Source organism: Acomys minous, assembly GCF_964271855.1.
Source record: "Acomys minous genome assembly, chromosome: 2".
Classification (NCBI taxonomy): Eukaryota; Metazoa; Chordata; class Mammalia; order Rodentia; family Muridae; genus Acomys; species Acomys minous.
The window spans coordinates 84,092,591-84,111,297 of NC_140484.1; the positions used below are offsets into that span (position 1 = coordinate 84,092,591).

General features: G+C 48.4%; 1 protein-coding gene across 2 annotated transcripts; it reads right to left on the reverse strand.

The window, feature by feature from the left end:
• Positions 1-237: 237 nt before the first annotated feature.
• LOC311583669 (sialic acid-binding Ig-like lectin 12) lies at positions 238-7,410 on the reverse strand. 2 transcript variants are annotated; one of them, XM_084757451.1, is made up of 7 exons: positions 6,940-7,410; positions 6,669-6,755; positions 6,240-6,287; positions 4,593-4,850; positions 3,322-3,415; positions 2,824-2,905; positions 238-640 (listed from the first exon to the last, which is right to left on the reverse strand). In XM_084757451.1, the coding sequence occupies exons 1-7, from the start codon at positions 7,373-7,375 to the stop codon at positions 452-454; spliced, it is 1,194 nt and encodes a 397-aa protein (XP_084613577.1). In that variant the 5' UTR covers positions 7,376-7,410; the 3' UTR covers positions 238-451. The 2 variants fall into 2 exon arrangements, with proteins under 2 accessions (XP_084613577.1, XP_084613576.1); XM_084757450.1 differs by having other exon boundaries at positions 6,477-6,755.
• Between the last annotated feature and the right edge of the window lie 11,297 nt (positions 7,411-18,707).

Genomic DNA, 18,707 nt, shown 5'->3' on the forward strand with positions numbered 1-18,707 from the left:
CAATCTGAAGCCTGGAGAGCTGTATCCATGGTGAGAAGCACTGGCTACACTTGCAAAGGACTGGGTTCCATTCTTAGCACTCCCATAGCAGCTCACAACCCTCTGTAATTTCAGATCCAGGGGGATCTGATGACCTTTCCTGGCCTCTGCAGGCACCAGGCATGTAAGTGGTGCACAGATGTACATGCAAGCAAAACACTACCACCCCGACACACACACAATTTTTAAAAAGTCAAGTTTATGATTTCCAGGGCACAATAATGGTTGCCAGAGACTGGGGCTTGCAGGAGCAGGGAGCGCAGGGGCATGAGCGACAACAGAACACCTGTGTCCTGAGAGACATGGCTCTGAAGTCCTGGGCAGTGCGTTCCAACCTGGGTGACACTCCTTCTCCAGAGCCAGACAGGCTCCGGTGTCTTTCACAGTTGTGGCAGCTGTCCTGGCCATGTGATCACTTGTGGAACTTTATCTCTGAGTACTCAGTGGCAGTGTCCTCCTTCACCTGTGGGTTCCTGGGCTTCGCTTCATGAAAGTTGAGGGTCGCATAATGCACCTCTTCCTCTGTGGAGGAGTAGACCACCTCAGCTGTGGATGGCAGGGGCTCAGAACTGTCATCTGCCTGGAATTCCACTAGGGGACTCTGTGTAAAGAGATGAAGGGAGAGAGTCAGGCAGGACAGCAGAAACCCCTGGAACTCCTCACCTATTCAGCCACATACATTTTTTAAAAATTTTAAATTACATGCATGTGTATGTGTGGGGGATATATGCACATATGGTGCAATACCTGCAGAGGCCAGAAAAAGGCATCTGATTCCCTAGAGATGTGGGTGCTGGGAACTGAACTCAAGTCTTCTGTTGAGAAGCACACTCTCCTAAGGACTGAGCCATCTCTCCAGCCTCCCATGAGCAGCACACTCTCCTAACGACTGAGCCATCTCTCTAGCCTCCCATGAGAATCTTTTGTTATGTCCCCTTCATTCCTACTTTCTCCAAACATTCAATACTTGACAAGCACCCAGTCTCCCTAGCTCCACCAGCAAGATACTATTTTTGCCTCTATTTTATAGACCTGAAACTGAGAGGGAAAGAGCAGCTCACAGCAAGCAACTCATCCAGATTCCCTGGAGCAGCTGGGGCAGAGGCAGAGTCAACAGACTCAGTACAGGTTCGAGGCCTGCTGTGAGTTTCAGGTCAGTCTGGGTTAAGACACATGATAACACATAGCCTAGCTTCCCAGCACTTCCTAGTTTCTTTACCTTCATTTTCCCACAATAAATGTCTCTATTGTTTATTAATATATTGGCCTTTGTTGTTTGTTTCAGTGGCTTAATAAGCACCTCTCTCTCTGGAATAAAACATGACCGATTACAAGGTTCTCTAAGGTTCTTCAAAGATGGCTCCCTGGCACCTGGTCTGCTGGCTCCTTTATAAGGACTTAATATTTCACAAATGGATGAAGGAGGGGACCTGGGACAAATGGCTCCGTGGTGGCATGCTTGCTGTGTAAGAGCGAGGGCCAGTGTTTAGAACTCCAGAAGTGACGTGCATGAGGGGCAGCTGGGTGTGGTGGCCCACCTGTTATTCTAACTTTAGAAGGCAGAGGCAGGGAATCCCTACAGGAAGCTGGCTAGTGAGAGTAGCCCTATCAGTGACCTTAAGTGATACTGCCTCAGTGAACAAGGTGGAAGAGCTGCTGAGGGTGATTCCTGTCACTTGCTTGTGCGTCTACATGTATGTACACTCCTAAAATATAATAACACACACACACACACACTGAAAAAAAGTTTTTAAAAGGCTACTTGGACTTCTGCTACTTAAAGCCCTGCCCTTGCAAAAGCACGAAGCACTTCCCAGAGGTTGACCACCAGATTGGCTCCAAGCATGGAGCACGGAGGGGTAGTACGCACTGAATCTAGGAAAAGTTCAAGGGAGCACCAAGGCTGGGAGGGTGGCTCAGTCAGTTTTTAAAAATGCTGTATAAGCGTGAGGACCCAAGTTCAATTCCCTCAGCCTATTATAAAAAGGCATGGGTGACCTGCAGGCTTATTATCCAGAGCTAAGGAGGCAGAGACAGGAGGAACCCTGGGTCTCCCTGCCACCCAGTCTAACCTAATCTTCAAGCCCCAGATCTCATTAAGAGAGCCTTTCCCCCCCAAAAATATATAGCACTTGAGGAGCTATACCTAAAGTTGGCCTTTGACACCCCCCAGTACGTACACACACACACACACACACACACACACACACACACACACAGAGTCAGAGACAGACAGAGACAGAGAAAGAGACAGAGAGAGACAGACAGACAGACAGAGAGAGACAAAGAGACACAGAGACAGAGAGACAGAGACAAACAGAGACAGTCAGAGACAGAGAGAGACAGTCAGAGACAGACAGAGAGACAGACAGAGAGAGACAGTCAGAGACAGACAGTGAGACAGACAGAGAGACAGACAGAGAGAGACAGTCAGAGACAGAGAGAGAGAGAGAGAGAGAGAGAGAGAGAGAGAGAGAGAGAGAGAGAGAGAGAATGTGTGTGTCTTGGAAGGAAACAGAGAGGCCGCTGCAGCTTGGTGTCTTAAAGAGGGAGACCAAATGAGAACCTGTGAACTTGAGGTAGAAAAGACGAGAAGGAGAAAGAGAAGCAGAGTCCGTCTCCCTGCCCCGCCAGAGAGAAAGCAGTGCGGACATCGTCTGCCATCGTTTAGTTGGAGAATGAGCTAGAAGGGGCTGCGTGCCGGACAGCCAACTTGATCACACTCGGCACAACAATTCCGGCTCCAGCACAGGGAAGGTGAACGCAGGCACACTTGTCACTCACCTGAGAAACCGAGGCTTTGAGGGCACTGAGATCTGGAGCTCCTGCAGCTGACCTGCCTGGTTTCTTCCTGCAGGATCTTACCCTGGATGGGAGGACACCGGAGGACCTCTCAGTATGGGCAGGTAGGGGGTGCAGTTGGCAGACCCCTCTCCCCCACCCTCTGCTCGAAACTAAGTCTCTGAAGGGTGGTCGTGGCGGCTGGTGGTCCTGTCACAGAGGCCCCTGTGTGGCTCCTATCATCTGGGACACTGGGGCCTGCAGGTTTGCACCCTGCAGAGTCCCACACACTGACCATATGCCTAGACCATGGATGCTCCGTGACTTCAGGTTTGCACCCTGCAGAGTCCCACACACTGACCATATGCCTAGACCATGGATGCTCCGTGACTTCAGGCTCCACCCACCAAGGTCCTTCCCCCAGGCCTGGACTCAGCGTCAGGTGCCAGGCGTGTCCCTCACCACCCCAAGTCCTCCTTCCTCACCGAGGCCGATACTCACACCAGGAAGATGATGCAGAAAGACAGGAAAAGGAGGGTTGCTGCCCCCGCACCCACGAGTGTCCCCGTCATCATTTCGGATACAGTTGCGTTGCCTGCAGATAGGGAACTCATAGGAAGCCCTCCTCCTCACCTACCTACCTACCCTGGCCCACAGAGGAAGCTGGGCTTCCCACTTCTCTCGCCTCTAGCTCAGATATCCGGAACAGGGACCCGAGTGGAAGCGTCAGATGGACGGACCAGAGACGGGGCAGAGGGGACATTAAAAAGCTGGGCGGCAGTTTGTCTTGATTTAGTTTGGTATCTTGTTCGGCATAGGATTATTTTGCATTTTCAATTGGATCATTAAATGTATCTCGCTGGGCATGGTGGCGCACGCCTTTAATCCCTGCACTCGGGAGGCAGAGGCGGGCGGATCGCTGTGAGTTCGAGGCCAGCCTGGTCTACAAAGTGAGGATAGCCAAGGCTAACACAGAGAGACCCTGTCTTGAAAAACCAAAAAATAAATAAATAAATAAATAAAAATAAAAATAAATGTATCTCAGCACGTGCTAGGACCTCGGTTCTAACCCCAGACTCACAAACAGGCAAAGGAATATTCCCCCACAGCCAGATGTGATGGAGAATGCCTGTCGTTCCAGCTACCCCCGGGGGCCAAGGAGAGGGAGTCTCAAGTTCAAGGGGTGTCTGGGCTATAATATGAATTTAATGTCTGCCTGAGCAACTTGGTGAGATGGTATCTCAAAAAAACAAAAACAAAAACAAAAACAAAAAACACAAAAAACAACAACAACAACAAAAACAAAAAACAAAAAAACCAAGAGCTGAGGATACAGGTCAAGTGTGGAGAGCCTGCCTAAATCCCCCAGTGAGGGGCTGGGGCCTGGACCACCACACAGGTTTGACCATTGAGTTGTTTTTTTGTTGTTGTTGTTTTTACACTGTTTTTGTTTTAGTTCAATTTGCCCTTGAACTTTATGCCCTTGCCAAATGGCCTTCCTCCTGGCCTGCAGAAGCAGGGAACTTGAATTCAAAGCTCACCCATCTAAGTCGCAGCCCCTTTACTCGGCACTTGCTGCTTCCTAAAGTAACTCCCTCCCCGACCCACACCCCATCTTTGAAGCAGGACTAAGACTGTGAGGCTCTGGATAGCCAGAATAGTACAGACTTCACAGCTCACCACTACCTGGAGCTAAGCTCCCCTGTGACGCTGAGGCGGCCAATGGGAACACTGCTTCCCATCCTCCTGTCTCTGGCCCGTGAGTCACTCACTCTGTGGAGACAGGGTCAGGGAGATGTGTTGGGAGCCCAGGGCATGCTGAGCTCGGCACGTATACAGCCCTTCATGCTTGAGATGTACTGCAGTCAGCTCCAGCAGGCCGGGTTTGGACAGGTTTGAGGGGCACAGATTCAGGGTATCCCAGGACCAGCTTAGGGTTGCAGGGGGATAGCTGTCGGCGCTACAGAAGAGACGTAGATACTGGCCCTCGGAGACAGGGAGAGACGAGCCATTCACCAGGGTTGTGGATTCTGGAGAGAGAGGAGGGGGGGGAGTGTCAGTGTGATAAGATTAAGAGAAGGGACATTAGAATCCAGAAACGGAAGACTACGCTTTCAGGAATCATTTCTACAGTTCGTTACTAGGATCCAGATACAGGGATTGACATACCAATAGGGAGGAAAAAGGATAGGAAAATGTGGGCTCCGAGCTCTGTCACCACAGCAAGAATCTGAACTTGTCTCATTTCAGTGTGAACTACTTGATCATAAGCCTCAAAAGTTAGAAAGAACATGTGATCCCAGGTATACATATGGAATTGATGATGAGAGAGAGTCAGACAAACAGAAATAAGGGAGAGGAAGAGGGAAAGAGGAAGGAGAGAGAGAGAGGGGGGGGGCGGGGGAGAGAATTGGAGGCAGTGTCTCAAATAGCCCAGGTTGGCCTCAAACTCATGATGTAGCAAGGATGACCTTGAACAACTTCTTCTTCTTCTTTTTCTTTCTTTCCTTCTTCTTCTTCTTCTTCTTCTTCTTCTTCTTCTTCTTCTTCTTCTTCTTCTTCTTCTTCTTTTGTTGTTTTTCGAGACAGGGTTTCTCTGTGTAGCCTTGGCTGTCCTGGACTCACTTTGTAGACCAGGCTAGCCTCAAACTCACAGTAATCCACCTGCCTCTGCCTCCCGAGTGCTGGGATTAAAGGTGTGCGCCACCACACCCAGCTGACCTTGAATTTCTAACCCTCACGCCCCCACCACCTCCCTAGTGCTGGTTTGCACCACTATGCTTAGCTTATGTAGTCCTGGGGATGGAACTCAGGGCTTTGGACATGCTGAGCAAGGGTTCTGTCAACTGAGCCACATTCCCTGCATTTAGAAGTCTGTCACTCAGAGGCACACACTGTGGTCATAGATACAAGACCTGTACCCAGTTCATTGCTGGTGTCAGAATGGACTCCATGCCCTTGCTGCCCATTGGTTCTAGAAAGCCACAGAGTTAGAGCCATCTGTTCTGGGTCCTGTAGTCATGGAGACCATAGGCCATCTCTGCTACTGGTCACTTACAGATTGGAGAGTGAGCTTCTGAGAACAGAGCATTGTGTGTGTTCTGGGTGACTAGCCATGTAGCTGTGTCTCTTTGCACAAGAACTCGGAGCACAGCTGTTGTGGGAATGCAGGCAGATTCATAAATGGGGATGGTGTGGCTCTGCTGTGTGCACATCACCCTATGCCTGTGATGGCCGAGGGCCATTGCAGATCTGGGAAAGTAAGGGGTGGATACGAGTAATGCAAACTCCTAGGAGTTTCAGATGGAGTGATCCAGGGGTTCCCCAACAAGAATCCTCTGTCTCCAGGGTCAGTCCAGTGTGAGGGAGAATACGCCTTCCCTGACCTGAAGACATGCTGTATTCCCCACCCAGGATACCTTGGTCAGCTCCTCGGTAGATGGTCACAGTCAGATTCTTTGGAGCATCTAAGAGAGAACAGCACAGAGGACCCATTAACCTCCCCCTATCCCCAGCAGCAGCCTAGGTGGGTATGGCAGGAGGCCAGCATCCTGACAAGCCCCTCTACCAGGATTTTAGGACCCAGTGTCCAGACCCTGAGCCCACTCGGGGAACCACACTGCATTAGAAAAACAGGCGTCTCAGCCCAGCCTCACATGACACGTTGAGACGGATGGTCGTTCTTAAGGTCGCACCAGTTCCAGGCAGGGTGACCTGACAGGTGAGGTTGGTGCCATGGTCCTGGGACTGAGGGGTGATGGTCAGCACTGAGGGACCATTGGTGTTGGTGCTCAAGAGCGACACAGAGGTACCAGTCCAGGAGAAGGTGAGGGGTGCCAACCACTCACAGGTCCAAGGCACAGAGCAGGTCAGGTTGCTGGGACGGCCAGCCTCAAGGCTCTCCGGGATAAGGATGTGGGGGGTATCGGTGAGGGCTGGCGAGGAGAGGGGGAAGAAATGGAGCATCAGGAGGGGGTGAGGTGCAGCTTCAAGGGCAGCCCCAGCTCTGATCCAGCTCCTCCCCTGAGCCCTGATGCTCAGACCCAGCCTCTTTATCCCAGCCCTGCAGGGTGGCACCCATCACTTTCCCCAACGGCTTCTTTGCGGGCCATATCTGACCTGTCACAAGCAGGATCATCTTGTTCACAAGATAACTATATTTCACTTTTCCTCTCTCCAGGCGAAAGAAGTAATTCCCCTCAGCCTTCTTCGTGACGTCGCTGATCTTCAGGGAGCAGTCATCCTTCCGCAGGTCTCCGCTCAGAAAGAATCGGCCCTCGGCCTTCCTCCGTGCTGGCAGCTGTGAGATACTTGTGGCCACTAATAAACCAGGTTTTCTTATATTGGCTTCTTCCTTGTACCAGTATCCACGAATTGGGTCCCAGTCAGTCACCTCCTCCTTGGGATAAGAGAATTTACAGGGTACGAGGACACACAGGCCCTCCTGCACTACAACCTCCTTTTGCACTGTCAGGTTGTAACTGCGATTGATCTCAGGCTCACCCTCCACCCGACTCATGCCCAGGAGCAGCAGCAGCAGCAGCAGCAGCAGCATGACCAGCTGAAGCTGCGGGCCACCAGAAGTCTGTCTCTGTCTCTCTGGGCTCTTCTTTAAGGAACTAAGAGATGCAAGACCCGGAGGAAACCTCAGAGGAAGCTGGGGTGAGGCCAGCACCCAGGCTGCCTCAGGGAGGAGGAACTTCAGACCCATGCACTTCAGGGCTCTTGGCCCTTGAATATCAGCCACCTATCCCCCCCACCCCCACCCCCTGATCTACCCCTGAATCCAAAGAAGGCAATTACCTCTCCCAAATTCATCCATGCAGGGCCTGACCCCATCTCCTCCCTCCCTGTACTAACCTTAGCCTTTGAGTGACATTTTCTGCCAAGTAAAGAAGGGCATGCAGAGCCCGGAGAGCTTCCCCAAGGCTGATGACAATGGTGGAGTTGGGGATGGCTCTAGGGCATAAGAAGAGGGGCTGAGGAGCATCCAGCCTCCCCTTCCTCCCTCCCTTAGCTGCTTGTCCTGGGCACACCCTCCCTACACAGCGACGTGGGCCTTGTTCCCAAAGCACTGTTGTCCAGTTGGGAAATCAGACATGAGACACGAGGAGCATCTCACAGACAGAGCCCATGGGGAGGTGGTGCAGACTCAGAAGATAATTGCTCTGGAGGGGTAGAAGTGATAGACACGGCCAGCTTGGGAGAGGGCGTGTTTTGCATGCACAAAGCTCTCCGGTCCCATCTCCAGCAGCATCACACAGCATGTGCCTGCCATCTCAGCACTTAACAGGAAGCAGGAGGGTCAGAAGTCCAGAGTCAACCTTGGCTAGCTACTTTGCGAGTTCCCGCCCAGCCTTGGCTTCAGCAGACCCAGTCTCAAAACACACAGACCCAAACAACTGCAGCAAAAGCGAAAAAATACATCAAGGCCACAGAGGGGAGTCTCAGTCACAGGAGATCTGCCTGGGGAAATGGAGGACTAGAGAGTGACACTTGGGAGAGAAGGCTGTCAAGTGGAAATCCAATGTAGCCAATCTAGCAGGAGAGGAGATATTTTAGAGAGATGCTTGTATCCTCCATTGCCTGGCAAACTTTTTGGGACAAAGGGCCCACGGGAAATACCACACTGGGGTAAGGGACTGTGGAGAGCCACAGATAGCAGCACCCCCTGCTGCTTCACCGGCGCAATGCACCCCCTTTTGCGCATGCACAATGAGCAAGCCCCTTATGCGCATGCCTGAAGGCATGGCGTGAGGTGGCGTGATTCAAACAAGTCATAGCGTCAGGTGGTGTGATCTGACAAGGCATGGCGTGAGGTGGTGTGATCCGAATGCACCAACCAGGAGTGGCGACGTGGCAGTTTCTGATAGGACAGGCACACTATAAAAGGTTTTGTGGGAGCTTCTCCCGGGGTCACTCCAGGATCCTGAATAAAAACTGCTGCAAGAAGAATTCCCGGTGTTGGTGTCTTTCCTGCTGGACGGGAGCGGCATCGGCAAGGGACAGTGCAGCACTTACAGCACTTGAAGTGTTCTGCACAGGGCAGCTCTTGGGGGGTTGGAACAGCAGGTCACTTTGATATAACCAGTGCTCAGGCATTAACCTCGAAAACTACAATAACACAGGTTTTACTTATTTATTTATTTTCAAATTATATTTTGGTTTTTCAAGATAGAGTCTCTCTGTGTAGCCTTGGCTGACCTGGACTTGCTTTGTAGACCAGGCTGGCCTCGAACTCACAGACATCTGCCTCCCTCTGCCTCTTGTGTCCTGGGATTACAAGTGTGTGCCATCATGCCAGGCTAATAACACAGATTTTTTTCTTTTCTTTTTAAGATTTATTTATTTATTATTACGTATACAGTGCTCTGCCTGCATGTACACCTGCAGGCCAGAAGAGGGCATCAGATCACATTACAGATGGCTGTGAGCCACCATGTGGTTGCTGGGAATTGAACTCAGGACCTTTGGAAGAGCAGGCAGCGCTCTTAACCACTGAACCATCTCTCCAGCCCCCATAACACAGATTTTTGAAAGAGGTAAAACTCTTTTCCTTGTGCCAGGACAGATTTCTTGTTAGAGATGGAATTCAGGGTCACTCACATTAGGCAGATGCTCTATGACTGAGCCACATCTCCATCCCCTCACTGGGGGATTCTAGGCAGGTGCTCTACAACTGAGCTACACTGCCAGTGTCTGATTGGGAGACTCTAGGATGAGTTTCTACTGCTGTGTCACACCCCTGGCCTCTCCTTGACGTATTCCAGACAGGCTCTCTACTGCTGAGTCATGGCCACAGCCCACCAATACATATTTCTTCCTTGCTGTTGTCTGCTATGGCCCTGCATTGTCTCCATCAGGGACGGTCAGCAATTCCTAGAAGACTGTGTTTACTTGTGGTGGGAGCTAGGAGGAAGGGGAAATAATCCTGAGAAGTCAAGCCTCTTTTTACTTATGTCAGCTTTCATTGAAACATTTGCATTAGGGAAAAATATATAACACATCAGAAAAATGATCCAGAGATAGACCACAAGATGAATGCCTCCAAGAGACTGGCCACTGTGCCCCCTCCCGGGCCATGGACCTTCCCCGTTTCTGCATTTGCTCCCTGTGAGGTTCATTCTTGGTTGTTAACTAGACTACATCTAGAATTAACTAAAACTCAAGTGGTTGAGTATACCTATGAAGTTTTTTTTTTAATTAAATAATTTGAAGTAGGAAGACCCACTTTTAAACTGGATCTTTTGAGGTGAGAAAATACACTTTTAAGCCAGATCTTTTTGAGGCGAAAGATCCATCTTTAATCTGTGACACGCTTTCTGCCACTTTTTCAGGATTCCAGCATATACTGAAGACCAGCGGAGACTTTGAGCCTCATAGACTGAACAACTACCGGATTCTTGGACCTTCTGGCGCTCAGCCATTGTTGAACTAGCTGGACCACAGCCTGTAAATCATTCTAATACATCGTGTGTGTGTGTGTGTGTGTGTGTGTGTGTGTGTGTGTGTGACATACAATACATATTCATTATATAAACCCTGTTCCTTGAGAGAACCCATACCAGAACATTCTCAACCAACAATCTCTCTCTCTTTCTCCTCGAAGCATTATTTTCTGCATTTTCAATTGGTAACCAACATTTACCTACATCTTTACCCAAACACTCTCCTAGTTAGCAGAATTTGCAGCAATGTTGTAACCTGCTCAAACTCTATAGCCCTACTGTTGAGACCTACTTTTAGTTCCTAGCATAACTGTGGCTCCTCTCTTAACACCTATTGTTGCTTTTTAGCATCTCAGAAGCTATTTTGCCTCCAAATCTTCATTTTGATCATAAGGTAAAATTAAGTTCAGGGTCTCAGGCTCTACCTGCCTTGGAGTGTGAATAGCCTTTTACTTACAATTCAACACTTGTTGAACATTTAAGTTCTGCTTAAACAAAACCACAATCTCCTGCTATGTTCCGTTCTCCCAGAACAGTGGGGAACTGACAAGTCCCCAAGCCTAAATCCTAGCCAACCAGCTTAAAATGCTTCGTCTAGCCACCTGGATAAATGTGCTCAGAACAAAATCGGTTCTTCTTGTGTTTAGATAATCAAAACAACGTAATGTTGCCCTCCCCCTTGCTTCCCACCTGGTTACCTGGTTAGAAACAAACCAGCATCATAGTCTGGCTCCGGAACCCAGATTATGGCCCTGACTGGTCACTTGTTGTTCAGTTTTTTTTTTGTTTTTGTTTTTTGTTTTTGGTGGGTTTTTTGGTTTTTTCGAGACAGGGTTTCTCTGTGTGGCCTTGGCTGTCCTGGACCCGCTTTGTAGACCAGGCTGGCCTCGAACTCACAGCGATCCACCTGCCTCTGCCTCCCGAGTGCTGGGATTATAGGCATGTGCCACCACGCCCGGCTTGTTTTTTTAAGTATTTATTTATTATTTATACAGTATTTTGCCTGCACAAGAAGAGGGCATCAGATCACATTATAGATGGTTGTGAGCCACCATGTGGTTGCTGGGAATTGAACTCAGGACCTCTGGAGGAACAGTCAGTGCTCTTAACCTCTGAGCCATCTCTCCAGCCCTATGGGGGCTTCTCTTGATCAGGTGGGAAGCCACACTCACTGTTGGTGAGGAGAAGTGAGCCAAGCACCAGCATGCCTTGCGCTTTGCTTTCCGACTGTGGATGCAGCGTGACAAGCTGCTTCAAGCTCCTGCTGCCCTGACTTATCACCACAATAGACTGGGTCTTGAACCATAAGCATAAATAAACATTTCTCCTATAACTTCATGTGTTTGGGGGTATTTTATCAACAACAAAACAAAACAAACAAACAAACAAACCAGAGCCTAAGACAGGCCCTCCTCTGGGCTGGCCAGGGAGCCCCTGGGATCTGCCTGTTCCTGCCTTCACACTCCAGCACTGTCATTTGTCATGCCTCACACTGCATCGGTTTGTATGTGGAGCTGGGGATCTGGGCTCAGAGGCCCATGCTGTGTAGCACGCACTTCACTGTCCCGCTGAGGTGAGTTGTTTAGTGTCTTAGTCAGAGTTACCACTGCTGTGAAGAAATACTAAACCCAAAGCAACTTGGAGAGAAAAGGGTTTATTTCACTCGCTGTTCCATATGACAGTTCAACATCCAAACCGTAAGGGCAGGAACTCAGGCAGAGCAAGAACCCGGAGGCAGACGCTGCTGTAAAGACCACAGGGCAGTACTGCTTATGGCTTGCTCCCCATGGCTTACTCAGCCTGCTTTCCTAGAGAATCCAGGACCACCAGTCCCAGGCTGGTACCAGACACAATGGGGTGGCCCTCCCTAATCAATCACTAATTAAGAAAATGCCTTACAGGTTTGCCAACAGCCCTATGTAGGAATAGGGTTATTTTGTAATTCAAATACTGATTTCTGTACCTTCCATATCTGGTTGCAAACCTTGTTCTGAGAATCTCCTGTCTCAATCTTGTATAAACTCTGCCCCCCAATTGTCCCCTTGTATGTCAATAAAGCAGCTCAAAGCCATCTGCTGAGTAGGATGTCCTCACCTCTATCCCAATCTCCTGGTAAGTGAGGACTTTCGTGGGACGTGCCTTTTGGACTAGTGCCCAATTATAAGTGAGTATATACCATGTGAGTCTTTCTGCTTCTGGGTTAACTAACTCATTATCATCATTTCTAATCCCACCCATTTGTCCACAGATTTCGGGATTTCCTTGTTTTTAATAGCTGAGTAGTATTCCATAGTGCAAATGTACCAGAGTTTCTTTATCCATTCTTCAACTGAGGGACATTTAGGCTGTTTCCAGGTTCTGGCTATTATGAATAAGGCTGCTGTGAACATGGTTAAGCATATGTCCTTGTTGTGTGGTAGAGCATTTTCTGAATATATTCCAAGGAGTGGAATAGCTGGATCTTGAGGAAGCCCTATTCTCAGTTTTCTGAGAAAGCGCCAGATAGATTTCCAAAGTGGTTGTACAAGTTTGCATTCCGACCAGCAATGACAGAGTATTCTCCTTTCTCCACATCCTCGCCAGCATGTGATGTCACTTGACATTTTTTATCTTAGCCATAGACTCTAAGTAAGAGAAATATAGGAGATGGGGAAATAGAAGGACACAGAGGGTCCTAGAAACCTACAAGAAGAACATCGTGATGGGTGGACTGGGGCCCAGGGGGATCTGCTCAAACTATTGCACTAACCAAGGACAATACAAATAGTAAACATTGAACCCCTACTCTGATCTACCCAATGGTCAGGACATTCTCCACAGTTATGTGGAGAGCGGGGACTGACTTTGACATGAACTCTGGTGCTCCATATTTGACCACCTCCCCTTGGTGGGGAGGCCTGGTAGCACTCAAAGAAAGAATAAGCAGGCTCCCAAGATGAGACTTGATAGCCTATGACCATATAGTGGGGGAGGAGGTCCCCCTTGGTTATAGACCTAGGGGAAGGGTGAAAGTGGGAGGGAGAGAGGAATGGGAGGATACAAGGGATGGGATAACAACTGAGTTGTAATCTGAATAAATTAATAAAATTAAAATTAAAAAAAAAAAAAACCCTTTGCTGAGCAAGGGATAGAATAGGGCTGGACTTCCTGTCAGCCAGGCCAGGAGGAGTTAGAAGAGGAAGTAGGGGATTTAGCCAGGAGATTGAGCCTCAGGCAGTGGTGCAAGAGAGACAAAGAAGATTCAGCTGGATCAGAGAAAGAACTAGAAAGCAAGTCCATATTTTCTGGCATATAAGACTCTATATTTTAACTGGAAAAGTTAAAGTTAAAGTTGGGGGGGCGGTCATCTTATACACTAGAAAATATGGCAATTTGGGAATTTTTGGCAAAGATGGAACCAGGATAACATAGAGGGTTAAAAACAAACCTAAATGGTTCAAGGTTGTGTTGTAAAGCCTTATAAGTGAATATTAAAAAGTCTCAATTCTTTGTGTGATAGCCAGGTTAAGAGAGAAATATCTCTTATAAAACAAATACAGCTTTATAAAAATAACCTTGACAGACCTATCTTATAGTGGCATTTTATTAATTGAAACTTCCTCCTTTGGTGACTCTAGCTTTTGTCAAGTGACATAAAACTAGCCGCCACATTTAGGAATGAATTAAGTCATAGGGACCGGTCCTCACAAATTGGATTAATACCCTTTATATGAGACACCCAAGGGAGGTTAATTGCTTGTGCTTTTACCACATAAAAAGTATCATTTTCAAGAACATACAGACATTGAATCTGCCAGTGCACTGACTAACCTGTTCTGTAAGAAACAAATCTCTGATGTCTGTAAGCGTCACGGTTTGTGGTGTCTTGCCATACGAATCTCAATAGTGTGGACAGTGAATTGTATAATTGCATGTATTGTCCACTTCATGTGCCATTCTCTCCTTTGTCAAGCTTTGTCTACTGGGATCAAATTAATGCTAATGAGTTACCACCTGTGTCCATGGCATGATGGGTGACGCTTCATTAACTCATTGCATTCACCTGGTGGAGCACATTCATGTTGTGCCTCCAGGTCTCCCTCGAAGGCAGGTGGTATAGACCCAATGGGCAGCAACATCTTGGTGAGACAGACGTGCTCATGGGATGTAAGGATGCCTTCTATTTCTGCCCAAGACAGACTGGCTCTGGAGAGCCCTAAACAAGAGGATGAGATGCTTGCTGTCCATCGTATCAGTAGAGACTGAGTCATTGGTGCCCCCACACAAGAGCCTGTCACATGGAACAGAGGCCCTAGTCTGGAGCCAAAGGGCTGGCATGTCAAATACACTGAGGAGAGTCCATTCCCACTGGAAGGAGACAGCCAGGAAAGGTATAGACTTGACTTATTTTCCTCATCCTTCTACCCATCGCCAGGGATAGGAAGCAAAGACACTAAATTGTCTCATACATGCCTCATTGGTCCTCCCAATGAGGTGTGGTTCCAACTCACAACAGATAACACAAGGCAACAGATACTCAGATAAGTGAGTGAGCATCTGGAGAAAGTATTCTCCAAAACAACCACTGCAAATACACACAAGGCATTGTACTCCATATAAGAGACACTAATCATCATCATCATCATCATCATCGTCGTCATCATCATCGTCATCATCATCATCATCACTGCCAGCATCATCATCATTGTCATCAGCATCCACATCATCATTATCTCTGCCTCTTCTAAAGTATGAACTGAACCCATAGCCATGTGCATGTGTGTGTGTGTGCGTGTGTGTGTATGTGTGTGTGTACAGTACATTCATGTGAGGAGATTCACCTGTATTTGCATGCATGTGGAGGTCAGAGGACAGTCTCACTGGCCTGGACTTCTCACGCAGACTAGTTTGTCTAGTCATAAGCTTCAACAGCAGGCTAGTTGGGTAGCCAGTAAACTTCGGTGGTCTTTCTGTCTCTGCCTCCACAAGTCTGGAATTATAAATGTGTGCTACCGTAGCTGGACTTTCAAAATGTGTGTTTTGTGGCTCAGCCTCAGGCCTTTATGCTTGCATGGCAAGGACTTTACTGAATGAGCCATCTCCCTAGTCTGCTGATAGCTGTTTTGATCAATAGAAATTAGAGAGTGGGGGGGGGGGGGCTGGAGAGATGGCTCAGCAGTCAAGAGCACTGTCTGCTCTTCCAGAGGTCCTGAGTTCAATTCCCAGCAGCCACATGGCAGTTCACAACTGTCTGTAACTCCAGTTCTAGAGGATCCAACACGCTCTCACAGACACACATGCAATGCAAAATACCAATGCAAATAAACTAAACATTAAAAAATGAAAAAGAAAGTAGAGAAGGAGAGGTCCCAAGGCTCCAACAGCTCAACTTCCACCGCTATTCATAAACGCATGGGTCTTCTGCCTGAGAAACTCTTGGCCCTCTTCAGAGAGTGGCCTATGTGGGTGGGGTCTTGAGGTTATCATCCATCCAACCCCAGAGAAAGGTCACTTCCTCAAGTGTAACTTCCTCAAAGCGCCCAGAGCAGAACTGAAGGGGGAATGGTGCAAATGCAGCTGTCTCGGCTACGGCTTCACTGCTGTGAAGACACCATGACCACGGAACTCATACAAAGGACAGCGTTTAACTGGGGGCTGGCTTACAGTTTTAGAGGTTTAATCCATTGTCATCATGGCAGGAAGCATGGCAGCGGGCAGGCAGACATGGTGCTGGAGAAAGAGCCGGGAGGTCTACATCTTGATCCACGGGCAGCAGCAGGAGGACTATGTGTCACACGGGACAAAGCTTGAGCATAAGAGATATCAAAGCCCACCTCTACTACAGTGACACGCTTCCTCCAACAAGGCCACACCTCCCAATAGTGCCATTTCCCATGGGCTAAGCATTCAGACACATGAGTCTGTGCGGGCCGTACCCAGTCAAACCACCACAGCAGCCTTGCTGACTTCCATCAGTTAAGGCACAAGTTAAGTTTTGATGCTCAGCAAAAGAGAAACAAAGCAGTAGCGCACAGGAATCATGATTAATAGAGAAAGGTAAGGCTAGGATTTACCTTTGCAGGTAATCTTTCTACATACTGTACTGAACAGATTACATTTAAAATTTTATTTACTGATTGACTCAGACAAGGCCTCACATAGTGCAGGCAGAACTCAAAGTCACTAGGTAGTCCCGGCCCGCTGGAAAAATCGAATCAGGGTTCACCTGAAAGAGGAAGTGGGGATTGAGAGCAGGATACAGAAATAACAAATCAAGTCAGGAAATTTCTGATCAAGATTCCCCTTTAATGCAGACGAGTAAGACTTTATATAGTAAGGTCAATAGGGTCTATTCTGAACCCTCTCTCCCATGCTCCCAAGGCAAGAAGAACACAATAGCCTGAATAGCTCTCTGAAAGAACTTCCTATTACTGAGTAGCTCTCTGAAAGGAATCCCTTAACCCTCCAGGTGTTTCTCAGTAGGGATTTCCCTACTTCTTTCAAAGGTAAATAGTCCAAAGGTGGCCTGGAACACAAAGACCTCCTCCAGCAGAGCTCAGCAGCTGGAAGGTCACAGCGCGCAGCCTAAGCACGGCTTTTCTGACGTGGCAGAATTTAGCGAGGCTCCCCACACTCAGAGTGCAGGTCTGTACCACCGCATATGGTATATGCAGTACTGGAAATTAAACCCATAGCCAGGTACACTATTGATTGAGGAATATCCCCAGCTCCCTTGCATGCTATTTTCTTGAAAGGTTAAGGTGCCGCAGGAAGTGCACTTATCTTCAAAGAAATGTGGTAGTTTCTACTTAAGTGACAGTGATAAGATGTCAGTTGTCCACCTAAGTAGTGGTTTGAATGAAAATGGACCCTGCACTCGGGTGAGGAGACAAGCCATGCCTTTCAAATGCATGCAGCTCACTGACCTCCTCCTCAAGTTCCCCCACAGTGCCCGTCAAAAGTATGTTCGAAAAGCTTGGGAGAAGGCAGATATCAATACGAAATGGGAAGCCACAAGATGGGCCAAAAAGATTGATGCCCGAGAAAGGAAAGCCAAGATGACAGATTTTTGTTTTGTTTTGTTTTTTGTTTTTAGAGACAAGGTTTCTCTGTGTAGCCTTGCCTGTCCTGGACTAACTTTGTAGACCAGGCTGGCCTTGAACTCACAGCGATCCGCCTGCCTCTGCCTCCCGAGTGCTGGGATTAAAGGCGTGCGCCACCACCGCCCGGCTAAGATGACAGATTTTGATCGTTTCAAAGTTATGAAGGCAAAGAAAATGAAAAACAGAATAATTAAGACTGAAGTCAAGAAACTTCAAAGAGCCGCCATCCTGAAAGCTTCTCCCAAGAAAGCACCTGTTGCTAAGGCTGCCATTGCAGCAGCTGCTGCAGCTGCTGCTGCTGCTAAAGCTAAAGTCCCAGCCAAGAAGGCAACAGGACCAGGCAAGAAGGCTGCAGGCCAAAAGGCAGCTCCTCCTGCCAAAGGTCAGAAAGGTCAAAAGGCCCCAGCCCAGAAAGCACCTGCTGCTCCAAAGGCAGCTGGCAAGAAAGCGTGAGCTATATAGGGAATAAAGCTTTTTGACACATAAAAAAAAAAAAAGAAAGAAAAGAAAGAAAAGAAAAGAAAATGGCCCCATAGGCTCATAGGGAGTGTCACCATTGAGAAGTGTGGCCTTGTTGGAGTGGGTGTGGCACTGGTGTGGCTGAGGTGGGCTCTGAGCTCTCAGACGCTCGAGCCAGGCCTAGTCTTTCTCATTCTTTTCCTGGTGTCTGCAGGTCCAGATGTAGAGCTCTCAGTTGCCTCTCCAGCACCATGTCTGCCTGTGTGCATCCATGCTTTCCTCCATGATGATAATAGACTAAACCTCGGAACTATAAGCCAGCCCCAATTACATGTTTCCCTTTATGAGAGTTGTTGTGGTCATGGTGTCTCTTCACAGCAATAGACACCCTACCTAAGACAACATAGGAAGAAGAGCCCTCCATTGAGAAATTGCCTCAGCCAGATTGGCCTTTGTGGGATCTTATTGTTGGCTGATGAGGGAGGACTCAGCTCACTGGGGATGGTACTGAGAAATTGTAAAATTATAAAATGTAAGACGCTTGCTTGCCCTGCCCAGAGGCTTCTCCCAGTTCTCGTTACTACTAGCCTCAGAGTTCCACCCTAGATCCCAGAATAGCTACATGCGAGCTCCCTATATCAGAAGTCCCATATGGTTTCTAGTAACCACCCTAGGGACCCACACCCAAGTCCCCACAAGAAGTCTCCCACTGCCAATGTCCATATGGTTTAAGCTTGATAAGGAACCCCACGTGCTTTGTGGTTTTAACCTTTAAAAACTAGTCTGTAACAGCTACTCGGGGTCCTTCACCTCCCGAGGGCTGAGGGACCCTGGCGCGTCAGCAATAACAATAAACCTTTGCTTTTGCATCAGTGTGTTGTGCCTCTCGTGGTCTCTC